This window comes from Capra hircus, unplaced genomic scaffold (genome assembly GCF_001704415.2).
Source record: "Capra hircus breed San Clemente unplaced genomic scaffold, ASM170441v1, whole genome shotgun sequence".
In the NCBI taxonomy this organism is placed as follows: Eukaryota; Metazoa; Chordata; class Mammalia; order Artiodactyla; family Bovidae; genus Capra; species Capra hircus.
The window spans coordinates 26,810-44,996 of record NW_017189545.1 but is presented as its reverse complement, the minus strand read 5'-3'; the positions used below and the strand labels follow the sequence as shown (position 1 = coordinate 44,996).

The following is an 18,187-nucleotide window of genomic DNA, read 5'->3' as shown; positions in this document are numbered from 1 at the left end:
GGAGAAATACTGACACACACTAAGAACCAGGCCCACTCACAATGAGAGACACACACTGAAAGAGACAATAACACACTGAGAGACACACATCTTGAGAGAGACACACACTGAAAGAGTGTTAAAAACACACTGAGAGAAACACACAGAGACACACAGACAGGCAAACTCACTGGGACACACACACTGAGAGACATACACATACAGCTGGAGAAACACACATTCCTGAAAGCAAACAAACACAAACACTGAGCATCAGACACATTCACACTGAGACAGACACACACACTGAGAGAGACACACTTATTGAGAGAGACACACACACAGAGAGTCAAAACACACAGAGAGACACACACATACAGAGAGACACACACAGAGACACACAGAGAGGCAAACTCACTGGGACACACACACTCAGAGACATACACATACACTGGGAGATACACACACTCCTGAGTGCAAACAAACACAAACACTGAGAATCAGACACACTCACACTGAGAGAGACACACACACACAGAAACACACACATTCAGAGACACAAAACACACTCAGAGTCTCATACAGAGACAAACAGACCCATGCAAACTCAGAGAGACATACACACAGAGAGACATACACATACACTCGGAGAAACACACACATACACACACTAAGAACCAGGCACACTCAAAATGAGAGAGACACACTGACAGAGACGCACACTGAGAGAGAGAAAAACACACTGAGAGACACACATCCTGAGAGAGACACACACTGAGAGAATGTTAAAAACACACTGAGAAATACACACAGAGACATAGAGCCATGCAATCTGACAGGTACACACACACTGAGACACATGCACATAAAGTGGGAGAAACACACACACACAAAGAACCAGTACCACTCACAACGAGAGAAACACTCTGACAGAGTCACAGAGAGAGAGAGAAACAAAATTAGAAAGATATACTCACAGAGAGGCACATTCAGAGAAGAAAAACACACTGAGAGATACACATGCTGGGAGACACACATACAGAGAGACAAGCCCAGAGACACACAGACACAGCAAACTGACAAGGACACACACTGAGAGACACCCTCATCCAGGAAGAGTCACACACTCCTGAGCGTAAGAGACACACAACCCCTGAGAATCACACACACTCACACTGAGAGAGACAACAAACTGAGGCAGATACACACATTCAGAGAGTCAAAACACACTGAGAGAAACACACACAGACACACAGAGTCATGCAACCTGAGAGGGACACACACACTGAGAGATACACACATACAGTGGGAGAAATACTGACACACACTAAGAACCAGGCCCACTCACAATGAGAGAGACACACTGGCAGAGACACACACTGAAAGAGACAAAAACACACTGAGAGACTCACATGCTGAGAGAGACACACACTGAGAGAGTGTTAAAAACACACTGAGAGAAACACACAGAGACACACAGACAGGCAAACTCATTCGCACAAACACACTGACAGACATACACATACAGCTGGAGAAACACACATTCCTGAGACCAAACAATCACAAACACTGAGTATCAGACACACTCACACTGAGAGAGACACACCCATTCAGAGACTCAAAACACACCGAGAGACACACATAGAGACACACAGAAACATGTAAACTGAGACAGACACACACACTGGGAGACATACACGTACAGTGGGAGAAACACACACTCCTGGAGCAAACAAACACAAACACTGAGAATCAGACACACTCACACTGAGAGAGACACACACACTGAGAGAGACACACTTATTGAGAGCGACACACAAACAGAGAGTCAAAACACACTGAGAGAAACACACATACAGACAGACACACACAGAGACACACAGAGAGGCAAACTCTCTGGGACACACACACTCAGAGACACACATATACAGTGGGAGAAACACACAGTCCTGAGAGCAAACAAATGCAAACACTGAGAATCAGACACACTCACACTGAGAGAGAAAACACACTGACACAGACACACAGATTCAGAGAGTCAAAAAACACTGAGAGAAACACACAAAGACATGCAACCTAAGAGGGACACACACACTGAGAGACACACAGATACACTGGGAGAATTACAGACACACACTAAGGGGGTTGGGCAGTTGCAGTCTAACCTGCCTCAGGCACCAAGAGCTGAGCCTCCAATGGGCCCTGGGCCTGGGTCCTCAGGATACGGGCCTCAGACCTCTGCTTTCGCCTCCTGGTTCCTGCAGCTCCTGTGAGAGAAAGGGAGGAGGCAGCTCGGGGGTATCCTGTGGCACAGCCCTCAGCCTTCTGTGACAGTACAAGGGGTGGACTCTGTGAGGTCCCCTCAGTTTTGTGTGGCGGGAGGTCCCCTCGGGGCTCCCTTGCAGTGCTCACCTTTCCCCTGGTACAACCTGATCCCTACTCTCTGGGGACCTGCAAGGAAACTCAGAACAAGACCCTAGCCTGAAAAAAAGTGCTGAGGGGCCCCACAAGAGGCCACACCTGCCCAGGGAATCCCACGGGTCCTAGGCTGGGGAGATGCTCGGTCCTCAACTCCTCCTCACGTCCTGCCTGGCCTCCCAGCACTGACCACAGAGGCAGGGGTCTGCTTAATCCTCCATCAGGATTGGTGTGTCCAGCCTCTGCTAACCTGAAGACATCCACACTCCACCCGAAAAACCTCACCTCACGAGGTCCCCAGGCCAGATGTCAAGAAGCTGCTCACCCTGCTCACCACCCTGCTCTGGGCCCTCCAAGACCCTCCTGCAAGGGCCAAGTCCCTCCCTGTTGGGGTCTAACTGTCTCGGTCCCTCCTCACATGGAGCCTGTACTCCAGGCAAGATCTGCAAGTGTCCTGTCTGCAATCGGGAGGCTCTGCTGCTTTCACCCGTCTCTCTGGCAGGGATGTCAGGCAATGCGGCATGAAGTTGTCCTGCCTGGGGACTACCAAGGTTCCCTCTGGTCTGAGATCTGACTACCCTCAGTCCTCACTCAGGGTGTTCACCTTGACTTCCGGTAGGACCTAGGCTCTGTCGTCTCCCCACTAGGAAAGGTGGGAAGAGGTCCCTGCTCCTCACACCTGGTCCCCACACTCACAGACCCGGAACTCAGGAAGAGAGGACAGACCTAGTGTGCTCTTCTCACCCCAAGGGCTCCCAGGGCCGATAACAGGGGCTGAGATCTGTGGGGTTCCATCAGTCTTACCTTGGGGTCCCTAGAGTCTTCACTTGGGGTCCCTTCAGTCATCCCTCAGGGACCTCAACTTGTCTCTGTGTAAGGGCTTTCAATTCTCTCCTCTCCCCACTCGTGCCCCATCCGTTATGTCAGGTCCCCAGTCTCTCTGACACCCAGATGTCAGGAAATGCACCATGGTTCATCTGCCCTATGTCCTCCCAGACCCCACTCTGCTCTGGGGTCCAGCGTCCTCTCAGTCTTCCCTTAGTGTCTTCACCTTGACCCTCAGAAGAACTAAGATCTCCCCCTCTTCCCATCTGAGGCCCTGCCCCTTCTAACAGTTACCTAATGTCTCTGAGAGGCAGATGCGGAAGTCAGAACAGGCTGCCAAGCGCTCATCCCACCACCAGGGTGGCCCAGGGCTGACAGCAGGGGCAGGGATCAGTGGGGTTACCTTTTATCATCCCTCAGGGACCTCATCTTGAGCCCTGGCAGATCCAGGGATGCCCCTAGTGTTGACCCGAGGCGGGACCCTCGCATCAAGGCTCAGGGAACACAGAGGGTGGATGAGCACATGCTGCATTTCCTGACATCCAGGTCTCAGAGAAACTGGGGACCTGGGAAAGGGGGCGTGGCCTCGGGTGAGCAGAGGGAAGAAGCCCAGCTCCTCCAGAGTTTCAAGTTGAGGACCCTGAGGGAGGACTGAGCGGACTCCGGACCCCAATCAGAGGAGACCTCAGAGAAGCCTGTAGCTGCTGTTGGTCCTTGGCGGCCCTGGGGTAGGATGAGCCCAACGTGCGTGGTTTCACTTCCTCATATCCGGATCTCAGACTGGAGACCTGGTAGGGGGGCTGACTTCCTGAGTCGGTCGGTCGGGATCTCAGACTGGGGACCTTGCATATGGGGCGGGGCCTTAGGTGGTCCGATTCCCAGGTCCGGTGGGGTGTCAGGTTGAGGACCCTGAGGAGGAACTAGAGGACCCTGAACCCCAATCAGAGGGTACCTCAGAGAGGCTCATCTCTGCCGTCAGTCCAGGGCAACTGTGGGGGTCGGATGAGCGCAGCAGGCCTGGTCTGACTTCCTGACATCCGGGTCTTGGAGAGACTGGGGCCCTGGTATAAGGGGCGGGGCTTCAGCTGGGGAGAGGCGAGAATCCCAGGTCCCGGCCGGAGGCAGGTGAGGTGCCTGAAGGAGGACTGAGGGGACCCTGCATGAGGAGCGACGGAACCCCACAGATCCCCGCCCCTGTAGTCGGCCCTGGGAGCACATTCTGTCTGCCTGCCTTTCTTACATGCTGGTCTGAGAGAGACTGGGGATCTTGTGAAAGCGGCAGGGTCTCAAAATGGCGGACGGGACAATCTCCGGTCCTGCCTGAGGGCCAGGCTGCATGCGAGGGTGGACTGAAGCGGAAAGACCCCAACAGGGAGGCAGGGATCCTAGCCCTTGTGGGGACTCTTGGAGGCCCTAGAGTGGGGTGAGCAGTTTCTTGACTTCTGGCTTAGGGACCACGGGAGGTGAGGTTTATTTGGGTGGAGGGCAGAGGCTTCAGGTCGGCAGAGGCTGAACTCCCCAAACCCGAGGGAGGACTAAGCAGACCCCCGCCCCTGTGGTCAGTGCTGGGAGGCCAGGCAGGACGTGAGGAGGAGCTGAGGACCGAGCATGTCCCCAGCCTAGGACCCACAGGAAGCCCTGGGCAGGTTCGGCAGCATGTGGAGCCCCTCAGTGCTTTCTGTTGAGGCTGGGATCTTGTTCTGAATTTCCATGCAGGCCCCCAGAGGGGAGGGACCAGGTGGTGCCAGGGGCAAGGTGAGCACTGCAAGGGAGCCCTGAGGGGACCTCCCACCACACAACTGGGGGGACCTCACAGAGTCCACCCCTCGTACTGTCACAGAAGGCTCAGGGCTGTGCCACAGGATACCCCCGAGCTGCCCCCTCCCTTTTTCTCACAGGAGCTGCAGGAACCAGGAGGGGAAGGCAGAGGACCGAGGCTCGTGCCCCGAGGTCAGAGGGCAGAGAAGGTGCAGGCAGTACCCGGAGTCAAGGTGAGGAGGGTACCCTGAGTGTGCACCGGGGGCTCCCCACCCCAGAACAGAAGGGACCACCCAAGGGCCTAATCCCCCACCTTGTCAGCCTCGGAAACCTTAGACTGTGCTGACTGTACCCTGTGGAGCCACCTCACTTCCTCCTTCTGGTAGCCAGGGGACTGGCTGCCCCTGAGGCTTGCCCCTGTGAGGTCTGAGAGCACCCCTCAAGAGGAGACCTGTAAGTTGCCTGTGTCAGTCCGCCCAGGGTGTGGTGCTCAGCTGAGGCCGTTCACAGCCCCTCTCTCCCCCAGCCTGGCCCGTGGTCCCCATCTGTCACCCTGGCTGACTCCTGTCTGTGGTTTGATCCCAGGCATCACGCTCGTGGTCGAGATGAGTGAGCTGAGCAAGCCCGAGGAAGATTTTCAGGACCCTGGCGAAGCCCAGGGCCTGGTGAATGTGCAGCTCTTGGGGGCTGAGGCAGGGGTGGCTGCATCTGCCTCGGCCTCCTCCCCCACAGTGTCCTCCTTAGGCACTGGGGAGTCCTTGCCCCAGGAAGCGCTGAATGAGATGATAGCTAGCCTAATGAAGTTCCTGCTCCTCAAGTATCGAGCCAAGGAGCCGACCTCCCAGGCGGAAATGCTGAATAAGGTCCTCAGGGATAACCAGGAGTACTTCCCGGTGGTCTTCAGCCAAGCCTCGCAGTGCCTACAGCTGGTCTTTGGCGTGGAAGTGAAGGAGGTGGACCCCAGGGAGCACATCTACATCATGGTCTCCATCCTGGGCCTCAGCTGCAACGCAATGCTGAGCAGTGGGCAGAGCATCCCCAAGGCCGGCCTCCTGGTGCTGGTCCTCAACCTGATCATGCGGAATGGAGACCGTGCCCCTGAGGAGAAGGTCTGGGGAGCACTCAGCAGATTGGGTTTGTATGCTGGGAGTGTGCACTGCATCTTTGGGGAGCCCAGGACGCTTCTGACCCACGTGTGGGTGCAGGAGGGGTACCTGGAGTACCGGCAGGTGCCTTACAGCCACCCTGCTCGCTATGAGTTCCTGTGGGGTCCCCGGGCTTATGCAGAGACCAGCAAGTGGGAAATCATTGCATTTCTGCTCAGGGTCAAACAAAGGGCTTTGAGGGCCTTCCCACTGCAGTCTGCAGAGGCTGCAAGGGAGGATGATGAGGCAGACTGAGCCAGAGCAGCATCCAGGTGACCCTTCGCTCTGAGATTGAAGAGGGAGCGGTCAGCCTTCTCAGAAGTGAGGGCCTGGGGCAGTTTGGGGAACCAGTGTATAGCTTCATTGCATTTGTTTTCTGTATGATGACATGGAGATTCACCAGTTCTCCTTAGATAATTTTCAAACTTTGATTGTTTTCATAGAATGCTAAATAGACTTCAGTGTCTCAGCTTCATGAATGATGCTGATCACAGTGCATTTGTGCTTACCCAGTTTGTGAGCAAGAGTTTTACTGTTTTGTAAAAGAGATTGGAGACTCTTCCATGGTACTTTGTGGTCCTGAACAGGATGCAATGGAATTGGAATGAGAACTGTTTTGGAAAAGTGAGCTTACTTGGCAGTAATATTGATGATGGAAGAGATGATGAAAGTAATTGTAGTGAATTCATGGTTCTGTCCTTCTCGTGTGTCATTTTCAAAAAGTAAATAATGTCTTGTTCATTTGGATTTGCCTGGGTTATTTAAGGAATTAGCAGATAATGAATTGAGCCCCCTGCTCACGGGCTCGTGTATTTCAAAGACCTTTATGGAGCCGCTGCTCCATGAAAGGCTGGGTTAGCAGTGGGGACACTGGGAGAAGCCGGACACCCCCCACACCTTGAGCAATGATCTAGGAGCCGTAGTCACACGAAGAAGGTGGAGATAAGTCCCCTAGTCACACTAAACCAGGCAACACAGGGCGAGGCGCTCGGGCTCCTAGAGGAACGCTTTAATGTCAATGTCTGAGCCAGGGCGTTCTGGGGCTTTGGGAAGCTGGGTTCCTTCTGTGGGAGATGATTGTGATGAGGCTGCATGGTGGCATCCTTCAGACTTGCAGACAGTGTGTCTTGGGGGTGACGGGAAAGTCTGAAACAGATCATTGCTGTGAGGTATCCTTTTGCATCTTGGATAAAACACAGAGAGATCTCTTTCTCGGGCAGGAAGGAAGGGGTCCTGACTGTTGTTGCATTGCTGTTGACCACAGGGGCAAAGGAGGTGTTTTCTACCACTGCCCCACCATCTGCTCAGAATCCTGGAGAAGAGCAAATGTTGCTTTGAAGTATGGCCCAGTATTCCCTGGGCTGGCCCTCTACTCACTGTCCTGGGAAAGCAGATTACCAAGTATATTGAAATGACCATTTATTTGGTCATCTGGATTTTATTTTGGCCACTTGTGCCCATGCTCTAGATATCAGAGGGATGAAATGAGTGAAGAGAAGCTGCTAAGTGGAGAAATCCTGCTGGCTGACTGGATCCTGGGACCTTTGATTCCCAGCTGGGAAAGACACTGCTCCACACCCCTCAAACACACACATACACCCAGGTTGAATAACATAACCTCTAAGAGGAAAACGCACAGAGCAGCGATTTTGACTGCTTTTTTTTATTTATGTGAGACTCAGAGTCTGAGATCCAAATGACAAAAGAAATAAGTACTAGCCAGAAGAGATGCAACATCCATATATCTGTGTCTCTTTTGCTGTTATATTAAAAAAAAAAAAAAAAACGATGCAACATCCACCAGCGTCCCTGGCTTCAGGCAGGTTCAGAAGTGTGGAGGCAGCAGAGACTCAGGTTAAGGCTGTGCCTGGCATCAAATGACAGGAGCGAGTTCCAGCCTCAGGAGGTGGTGAGGTCACTGCAGTCCGGTGTGCGGGCGGGTGCAGGGGGCTGAAGGGGCAGCTCTCCCTGCTGAGTGCCAGAGAACAACAGGAACAGAAGATGTGATTCTGGCTACATACATGGCACCTGCCACATAGTCAGTGGACACTTGGAAATGGTTGAGAATTTCAAACCCATGTGACCTGCTCAGACTCTCTTCCCCAAAACAGGAGATTTTGTCATTATAAGTTCTAACTGCCACTCTTTGTTGAGCATCTGGTAGTCAGTATGGGATTGGAGAGATGTCAGGTGTTCAGTCAGAGAAGGCAATGGCACCCCACTCCAGTACTCTTGCCTGGAAAATCCCATGGACGGAGGAGCCTGGTAGGCTGCAGTCCGAGGGGTCTCTAGGAGTCGGACATGACTGAGCGACTTCACTTTCACTTTTCACTTTCATGCATTGGAGAAGGAAATGGCAACCCACTCCAGTGTTCTTGCCTGGAGGATCCCAAGGACGGAGGAGCCTGGTGGGCTGCCGTCTGTGGGGTCGCACAGAGTCGGACAGGACTGAAGCGACTTAGCAGCAGCAGCAGCAGCAGCAGGTGTTCAGTTACTTCTTGTCTTCCTCTCTCCCTGCACACATGGGGACACGGCCCTGCCAGGCCTCTTCACTTTGGAAGGGTCATGTGATGACCCATGACCAGTGAATTTGGAAAGGAAGTATTTTTTGTCATGACCATTTGTTTTGAAGGGACACAGGTGCCTGGGAGTTAATCATGAAGTCAGGACAACACACACACATAGACAACTCTGAGTGAGGCTTCTCTCCTAGGGACTAAAGTCCTGCACTTCTGACCCTTGAGAGAGGCTGGCCCACAGGGAGCTGGCTGCAGGAATTCCACCCACCCCCACCCACAGCCTGCCACCACCCCCGGTGAGAGGCACTGTTAGCCCCTTCGGGGCTCTGCTCAGGCTCCAACAGGAGGACAGAAGCCAGCTGCCAAAGGTCCCTGTTGGGGTTGGGAGCATACTCCTCCTGGGCCCCAGTCATGAGGCCTCCCACCCCTGCTGCCCACAGTGCCCCCTCTCCCTCAGAACCTGGCCTTGGGTTTTGTCCTGCCTGGCCCCCTCTCCGGCCCCCCACTGAGAACAGCTTAGGTCCTGGTCCTGATGACCTCATGTGTGTATCTTTATCTGGAAGTCGCAGAGCAGCATGCCCTTCCATGGTGCTTCAGCTCGAGCCCGCAGGACTTGACGCAGCCCCTGGGCGAGTCTCCTCGTGGTGGGTCAGTAGTAATCATTGCCATGGATGTGCGGGGCACATCTATATAATCCTGAGGTGTATCAGACCATTCCCTGTGGAATCCCACGTGTTGGAGTAAACGCAGGGTCTTTGAATGTGACTGTTAGGTCATGGCTTTTGAGCCTGAATAAGGGAGGCAGAGGGGTGTCTGGTCAGCCACCTGCAGAGCCAGCTAGGAGCCAGTCGGGCTGTTTGAGCAGAGGACAGGCTCTAGCAGATTGCAGGGATCATATCCAGGACGCTCTCCTAGGTGCCAGAGGCCACAGACTCCAGTGGGGATTCGGAAAGGAACCAGGGAGGAGAGGAATCTGGCACCCAGGGGTGCAGGCTGCACAGAGGGTCGGCTGCCCCAGACAGGTGGAAGCAGCAAGCCCCTGGAGATCCCATCTGACTTTCCCGGGACTGGCCAGGAGAGGGAGGGGGAGCAGATGCTGCTGCAGGTGAGCTGCCACCCTGGCCTCCATGAGGACATCCGTGCTCTGGGGCCAAGGCCAGGACCACAGCCCCGGGTTTCACTCCAGGATGGATACGTGACAGCTCTCATAACAGGTACTCCTCATGCCCCTTATTGGATATGACTGTTAGGTGTGGTTGGGTTCTTGCTCCGGGTACATAAGAACCTCAGGCCTTTGGCTGCTAGGAGGCCCAAACTGCCCCCTGCCCCCACCGACTTATCTGGAGGTCATTTCCAGGATCCAGCATCTTCTGCAGCAGCCTCTGTGCGGAAACACACCACCCTGTTCCCAAGCTGATCTTGCCCAGGGCATCAACGATTGGACAGGCGTCTCCCCTGGCTTAAGGAGTCTCAGTGAATGTTCTGCTCTTCTGAGAAGGCCCTGTGTTTCCTCATGGCTTCCCTGGAGGCTCAGTGTTAAAGAATCCGCCTGCAATGTGGGAGACGCGAGTTTGATCCCTGGGTGGGAAGGTACTCTGGAGGAGGAAATGGCAGTCCACTCAAGTATTCTTGCCTGGGAAATCCCACGGACAGAGGAGCCCGGGGGACTACAGTCTATGGGGTCGCAGAGTCGGATATGACGGAGCGACTGAGCACGGCTCACATGTATGCACAGCTGAAGGTTTGCTCTGGACTCTTTTATCTTTGGCAAGACACTGACCCCTGCTGGAACTTGCCAGACTTCTTCTGTGGCAAATAACACTGGCAGACGTCTTAAAGTGGTTTTAGGGCAATACAGGGTTCCAGGTCTACCCCTGGCCTCAGGTGGTGGCTCTTGCCATATCCAGGCAAAACATCTATGAGATTGGATCAGGGCAGAGTTTGTGGGACTTGAGAAAAAAGTGGATCCAGAGATGTTTCTGTGGTGGAAGAGGCCCAGTTAGTATATTATATGGGGTTGGAGGTTAAGGGAGAAGAACAGCTGAAGATAATTTAGGAAGGGTTGTTTCACACTTACAGGTTCTGTGTGCTTGCGTTTGGTTTCCTTTCTGTTCGCTTTTTAAACATACTCAGCATCTTTTCCCCAAAGATTCCTTGTCTTTTTTTTTTTGTATTATTATTTTGAAACTGTCAATAGACTTTAATTGGAGCTTTTCCGTTGTAACCCTTTAAGATTTGAGTAATATTTGTGAAAATCGTGGACTTCTCATATGCCCTCACCCAGTTTCCCCTATTACTAATATCTTACATTAATATAATACATTTATTACTGAGGAATCATTGAGGAAGTATTGATGAGGAAGTATTGATGCATTATTTATTATCAACTAAAGCCCATACTTTACTCAGATTTCTATAGGTTTTACCCACTCCAGGATCTTGGCCAGGAAACCAGCCTGACATTTAGTTGTAATGTCTCCTTGGGTTCCCCTTCGCTTTAACATTTCTTTGTTTTGGATGATACTGACAGTTTTGAGGAGTACTCAGTAGATGTTTTGTACAATGTCCCTGTCCCTTGATTGGGATTTGTCTGATATTGTACTCACGATCGTCTTGGATTACGAGTTTGCCGGAGGAATATTACTGATAAAAATCCCATTCTCATCACATCATATCAAGTGTATATTCTGTTAGCACAATTGATCACTGCTGATGCTCTCATTGATCATCTGGCTGAGGTAGTGCTTGTCAGGTGTCTGTGCGATAAAGTGATTGTTTTATGCCCCATTTCCATCCTGTCCTCCTTGGAGGAAAGTCACGATGGATGGTCCATGCTTCAGGGGTAGGGAGTTATGCTCCACTTTCTAGAAGTGGGAGTGTCTGCATAAACTGGAATTTTTCTCTGTGGGAGATTTGCCTATCTTTGTTTGTGTAATTAAGAAATCATTAATTTTTTCTCAGTATGGACTCATGGTATTTATATTACACTTTGGGTTAAACTCCAATACAAATTTATATATTTTCATTTTCAAATTGTTCTCAGATTTGCCATTGGGAGCTCTTCCTGTCAGTTCCCTTTGTGAATAACTTTGTCATACCCCTGGAAATGTTGCTTTGTGTGGTTTTTTTTTTTTGATCACCACAATAAATTTATTTATCACATTATCATATGTAGTTAAAAGTTATTTTTCTTTCAGTTCAGTTCAGTTGTTCAGTCATGTCTGACTCTCCGCGACCCCAAGAATCGCAGCACATCAGGCCTCCCTGTCCATCACCAACTCCCAGAGTTCACTCAGACGCACGTCCATCAAGTCCATGTTGCCATCCAGCCATCTCATCCTCGGTCGTCCCCTTCTCCTCCTGCCCCAAAATTCCTCCCAGCATCAGTCTTTTCCAATGAGTCAACTCTTTGCATGAGGTGGCCAAAGTATTGGAGTTTCAGCTTTAGTATCAGTCCTTCCAATGAACACCCAGGACTGATCTCCTTTAGAATGGACTTATTGGATCTCCTTGCAGTCCAAGGGACTCTCAAGAGTCTTCTCCAACACCACAGTTCAAAAGCATCAATTCTTGTGCACTTAGCTTTCCTCACAGTCCAGCTCTCACATCCATACATGACCACTGGAAAAACCATAGACTTGACTAGACGGACCTTTGTTGGCAAAGTAATGTCTCTGCTTTTCAATATGCTATCTAGGTTGGTCATACCTTTCCTTCCAAGGAGAAAGCATCTTTTAATTGTATAAGAACTTAGCAGCATTCACATATGCTATACAGTATTTTTATCACAACTTTGGTTGTACATTACATCCCCATAACTAAATTATAGGTGGAAGTTTCTACCTTTTGATCTTCACTTTATTTGCCCACACCCTATTCCCCAACCTCTGGTAACTATCAATATCTGGGTATATGAGCTTGGATTTTTTTCTTTCTTTTTTTTTGTTGTTGTTTATCTTCTATGGTGAAATATTTGTTGAGATCTGCTTCGTTTTTTAAACATTTTTTGAGCACTTTTTTTTTCACAACCTACAAGGATGCTCCAGGCTCATTTTTCATATTTCCTAACCCAATTCTAGAATCATCAATTTTTCCATGGAGCCTTTATTCCTTTTATTATCGAATGGTGTTGACAAACCTAGATCTGTACACTAATTGTGCTCATTGGTACTGAAGAGTCATTGGTTCTGGGGACCTCTTTCTTGACAGAGCAAAGAATTATATGTGTATTTCCTATCCTGTGTTTATTTATATCTCTAGAAATATTTTAGATGGTAATGATTTCATGGATATGATACCAAAAACAGAGGCAAAAAAAAAAAGAAAACACAGATAAATTGGACCTCATCAAATTAAAAAGAGAAAATGTCTGTGCATCAAAGAACACAATCAAGGAAGCTACCATATGATACAGCGACTCCACTTCTGAGTGTATTTTCAAAAGAAAATGAAAATAGGATATCAGAAAGATATTTTCACTCCTACATTTATTGCATCATTGTTCACAATATCCAAAATGTGGATACAACCTAAGTGTCCGTCAGTGGATGAATGGATAAAGATGTGACACATTCAATATACAGCCATGTGAGAGAAGGAAATCATGCCATTTGCAACAACTTGGAAGGAGCTTGAGGGCGTTATGCTAAGTAAAATGAGTGAGACAGAAAAAGATAAATACCGGTTGTTGTCACTTACATGTGGAATCCTAAATGGACAAACCAGGATTTCCCTGGCAGTCCAGTGGCTAAGACTCTGTGCTTCCAATGCAAGGAGCAAGGATTTGATCCCTGGTTGGGGAACTAAGATCCCACATGCTGAGCAGCAAGGCCAAACATTAAAAAAATAATAAATAAAAATAAATTTAAGAAGTAAAAAGAACAAACAGAGAAATGGAGACAAGAGTGGTGCTTACCAAGAATTAGGGGATGGGGAAATAGGCAGAGATTGTTCACAGGGTACTAGCCCCCACTTATAATACTAACAAGTTTTGAAATCCAGTGTACAGCAGGATGCTTATAGCTCACAATTCTGTATCAAATACTTGACTGTTGCTAGGAGAGTAGAACTTCTACGTTCTCACCACAAAAGAAAAAAGAAAGAAAGAAATGTGACAGGATGGAGGTGGTAACTAATACTATGTCAGTAATCATTTCACCATTTATAAATGTATCATATCAACATGTCAAGATTTTTGCTTGAACTCCATCCCTCCTTGCTAGTGAGGCTTCTGTTCTAGTGGAGTAAACCTAACTGCAGTGGTGGTGTCATTCACCCATGTGACACTTCGAGATTTGAGCAAGAAACAGTTCTCAGTGTGAGCAAAATTTTAAACATCCCTTAGGACATGCTGTCAATTCTGGCTCCAGTGCAGCATCCCATATAACACTCTGGAAACCAGTCTGCAGATCAGAATCCTTTTCTGCTTGTTTTTTTTAATATATAAAGTTATTTATTTTAATTGGAGATGAATTACTTTACAATATTGTATTGGTTTTGCTATACATCAACGTGAATCCGCCACAGGTATACACGTGTTCCCCATCCTGAACGCCCCTCCCACCTCCCTCCCCGTACCATCCCTCTTGGGTCATCCCAGTTTCTGCTTGTTTTAGTGTTTTAAAGTTGGCATCTGTACATTGTCAGACTTTTTAAATTTCAAATTCCCTTACCTCCCCTGACTGAACATCAGTAATACCTGATGGGACTGGAGGACACATGCAGGTAAGAGTTGCTTTCCTGGTTCAAAGATTTGTTCCTCAGAAAGTGTCACCTCTCTCCCCACATGCAAACAGAGAACAATGTGAGTCCATTTCCCAGCTTTGACAATTACCGCCACACAGTCAAGAGTAGTAAACACCACATGACAGAGGAATATGTAACAGAGCAGAAGACATAGGTTAAGACTGTCTAACAGTATCTCCATAGTGTTCTGCTCTCCTAAAGTCCTATTCTAAATTTCGCACCTGGTCTATGGCCCTCAAGTGTCTTGTATATTTTCATCACTCGAACTGTCTTTGAAGTGAACTTGAAACACATTTGATTAATCCTTCACAAAGTGATAAATTACTCTTGGTTCCAGTTATCTGAATGAAGAGCTTCAGAGCTTCAGAGAGAGACCCACCTGCCCTGGATTAGAGCCAAGGCCTCCCTGCCCAGGGGTCAGGAGCCAGAAGCTTTCCCAAAGAGATGAGCATATATGTTGCAATATCTGTAGAGATAATAAACAGAGATCTTCATTCTTAAGGTAGAGGATCCTCAATTCTAGGTCACTTTGCTCTGACCATGGGCTTCCCAGGCCATTTTGCCAGCTCTAGGCTTGAACCCAAAGTCCAGGTTTACAGAGGTCAGGACAAGGGACACTCTACCCCTACTCCATCTGTATCTGGGTCTTACCCAGTCTCCCTCCACAAAACCCTTTTTGCCAACCCCTGCCAGCTCGGAGGGGCTGCACGGAGAGCTGGCTCTCCAGGGTAAGATCTTGAGGACACCCTTTTCCCCCTCTGGGAACTGGAGAAATGATCTCTAATGTGGTAACTCCATGTCTCCCAATGACTTTTAGCAGTTGCTCCTGTGGTGAGTAAACGCCAGTGTCTGCAGAAGCTGTGCTGAACTGAGAGTGGCTGTAATTTATTTCCTAGAACTCCACTGCTTTCTTGTAGGAGTCCATGAAATTGTCCTTTAAGGTGAGCAAAGTACCATGATATTCCAATAGCTGTGAACTTAACTCAGTGGACAGCCAGAGTGTCCTGCAGTGTGTGGAGCTCAAGAGTAAAGTCCAGAGGGATAAAGAGGGACTCGTGGTTGCCACAACCTAGTTTGATGTTTTAAATTATGTTGGCCACTCAGCATGCAGGATCCTAGTTCCCCAACCGGGGATCAAACCCACGGCCCCTGCAGTGGAAGCAGAGCGTCCTAACCACTGGACCGTGAGGGAAGAGCCTACAATATTCTTAACCAGGATGCCTCAAAATTGTCAATGTCATGACAGAAAAAAAAAAAAAAGAGGAAAGTCTGAGAAACTGTCCCTGCAATGAGAAATTTAAGGAAATATGACAGCTATATAGACTGTGATATGCTGGATGTAAAATGACCCTCTAAGAAAAAAGAACATGAGTTAAAGACTAACTATAAAAATATAATATAAGCTAATTACTGTTATACTATTCAGTTCAATTCATTCGCTCAGTCGTGTCCAACTCTTTGCGACCCCATGGACTGCAGTACGCCAGGCCTCCGTGTCCATCACCAACTCCTGGAGTTTACCCAAACTCATTTCCATTGAGTCGGTGATGACGTCTAACCATCTCATCCTCTGTCGTCCCCTTCTTCTCTTGCCTCAACCTTTTCCAACATCAGGGTCTTTTCAAATGTGTCAGCTCTTCGCGTCAGCTGGCCAAAATATTGGAGTTTCAGCTTCAATATCAGTCCTTCCAATGAACACTCAGATATTAAATAAATTAAACCTTAATATTAAGTAAATTGATCAATTAAGTAACTAAATTGATCATAAACATTAAATATGAATACATTAAAGACAAAATTATTATGAATATAATACAAAAAATAAAATTTAAAATCTGTCTATCTCAGAGAAAGTATGGCCTACAAGGACAAAAATATTTACAATTTAGCCATTTACCAGGAAAATTTGCTGATCCCTGGTGTAAAGCAAAGTAGCATGAACATACTGAGGGATTTATAACATGGATAGAAGCAAAAACCCCAGGTCTAGATTTGTAACCCTGTGGTGGAAGACTCAATAACAGCATGGTAGACACCTAAAATTTTGAGGGAGGGCGTTTTTTCTCTCTGTAAAGAAAAAAAAATTTGTGAGAAGTGACTGTTGTGCTATTTTTGTATTACCTCACCACTTGGTGATCTAGGTGAATCCATTCAAGGGAAGTACACGACAGAGGGAGGAAACTAAATACCCCCACTCAGAGTGAGAGGACCAGAAGGAGAGCCTCCTGGTCGCCAAAGAGTGAGGGCAGAGAGTGGAGAAGAGCAAATATGAGCAAGGGATTCCAGCATGTTGTAGGAACTCCTGAGTTTGACCTGAGCTGTGCATGTAGGAATTTCACCCTAGGCAGAATACCAAAAGCATGGAGAACTGAACCATTGCCCAAGGGGCAGGCTGGGCCCTGCATGATTCACAAACACTGGGTCTAAGCATCACTGCATCAACCACAGCAAAATGCACATTTATTTCGAGTACATGGGAAACATCCACCAAGATAGAATCCTATATCCTCAAAAGACATTGAAAAACTGTAAATGATGCAGAGTATGTTCTCTGACAAGAAAGGAATGAAAATAGAGATCAAGCAATATGGAAGGAGAAGAAAATCTCAAAACACTTGGAAATTAAACAACCATCCATAGGTCAAAGAGAGTCTCAAGGGAGCAGAAACTGCAATAGAATGAATTAAAAGGAAAGTGCAATGTATTACAATTCATGGCATGCAGCTAAATCAGTGTTAAGAGGGAAAATTATATCATTTAATGTTTAGGTTAAGAAAGAAGAAGGACCTCAAGCAATAATCTGTGCTCCCACCTTAACTTAGAAAAAAAAGAGAAAACTTTACCCAAAGCAATCTGAAAACAAACTAGAAACATAGGAGGAAAAAAAATCAAAAATAAAGAAAAAAAAAATCATGGGCAAAAAAATTGGTTCATTGGAAAGATCAACAAAATTGATAAAACTCTAGCCAGATAAACAAAATCGAAAAGGAGAAGACAAATGACTAATACCAGAAATGAAATACTGACTATAACTACAATTCTACAAGCCCTACACTGAAGACGTTGGAAAGATAAAAAGGAAACACTAAGAACAAATCTATGTATGGTAGATAAATTCAAGAACTTAAATGGAATTGTAAAATTCCTCAAAATCCAGAAACTACCCAACTCACTCCTGATGTGTACTACAACTATTCGAGAATGGATATCACATTTTAAATTTTTCTAAAAAGAAAATGTGTAGAACCTCAGAAACTTCAAAAACTCAAGCAGAAAGTGTAAGAACCAACTTTATCAGAACTCTGAAGAATAGTCAAAACTTTGGAGCAACCTAGCTATCAAGATTGTGAGCTCCTCTGGGTAAGGGTTACTGGTCATGCTCTGTGGTCTTGGTGTCCACCATGGTCCTTGGCACTCCGTGGGAGATCAGAAAGTGTTTGCTAGATAATGTCTTACTCATGGCTCCTGCAATCTGGTTGAATCAACTTTATTTGGCCCCCAATACATGCAACCGGAGAAGGCAATGACAGCCCACTCCAGTACTCTTCCCTGGAAAATCCCAGGGGCGGAGGAGCCTGGTAGGCTGCAGTCCATGGGGTCGCTAAGAAACGGACACGGCTGAGCGACTTCACTTTCACTTTTCACTTTCATGCACTGGAGAAGGAAATGGCAACCCACTCCAGTGTTCTTGCCTGGAGAATCCCAGGGACGGGGCAGCCTGGTGGGATGCCATCTATGGGGTCACACAGAGTTGAACACGACTGAAGTGACTTAGCAGTAGCACATGCAACAGGTCAA

General features: G+C 48.2%; 1 protein-coding gene across 1 annotated transcript; it reads left to right on the top strand.

The window, feature by feature from the left end:
• Positions 1-5,585: 5,585 nt before the first annotated feature.
• Positions 5,586-6,464, top strand: LOC108634519 (melanoma-associated antigen 10-like). The gene has a single exon (XM_018044447.1). The coding sequence runs from the start codon at positions 5,586-5,588 to the stop codon at positions 6,378-6,380; it is 795 nt and encodes a 264-aa protein (XP_017899936.1). The 3' UTR covers positions 6,381-6,464.
• Positions 6,465-18,187: the final 11,723 nt, after the last annotated feature.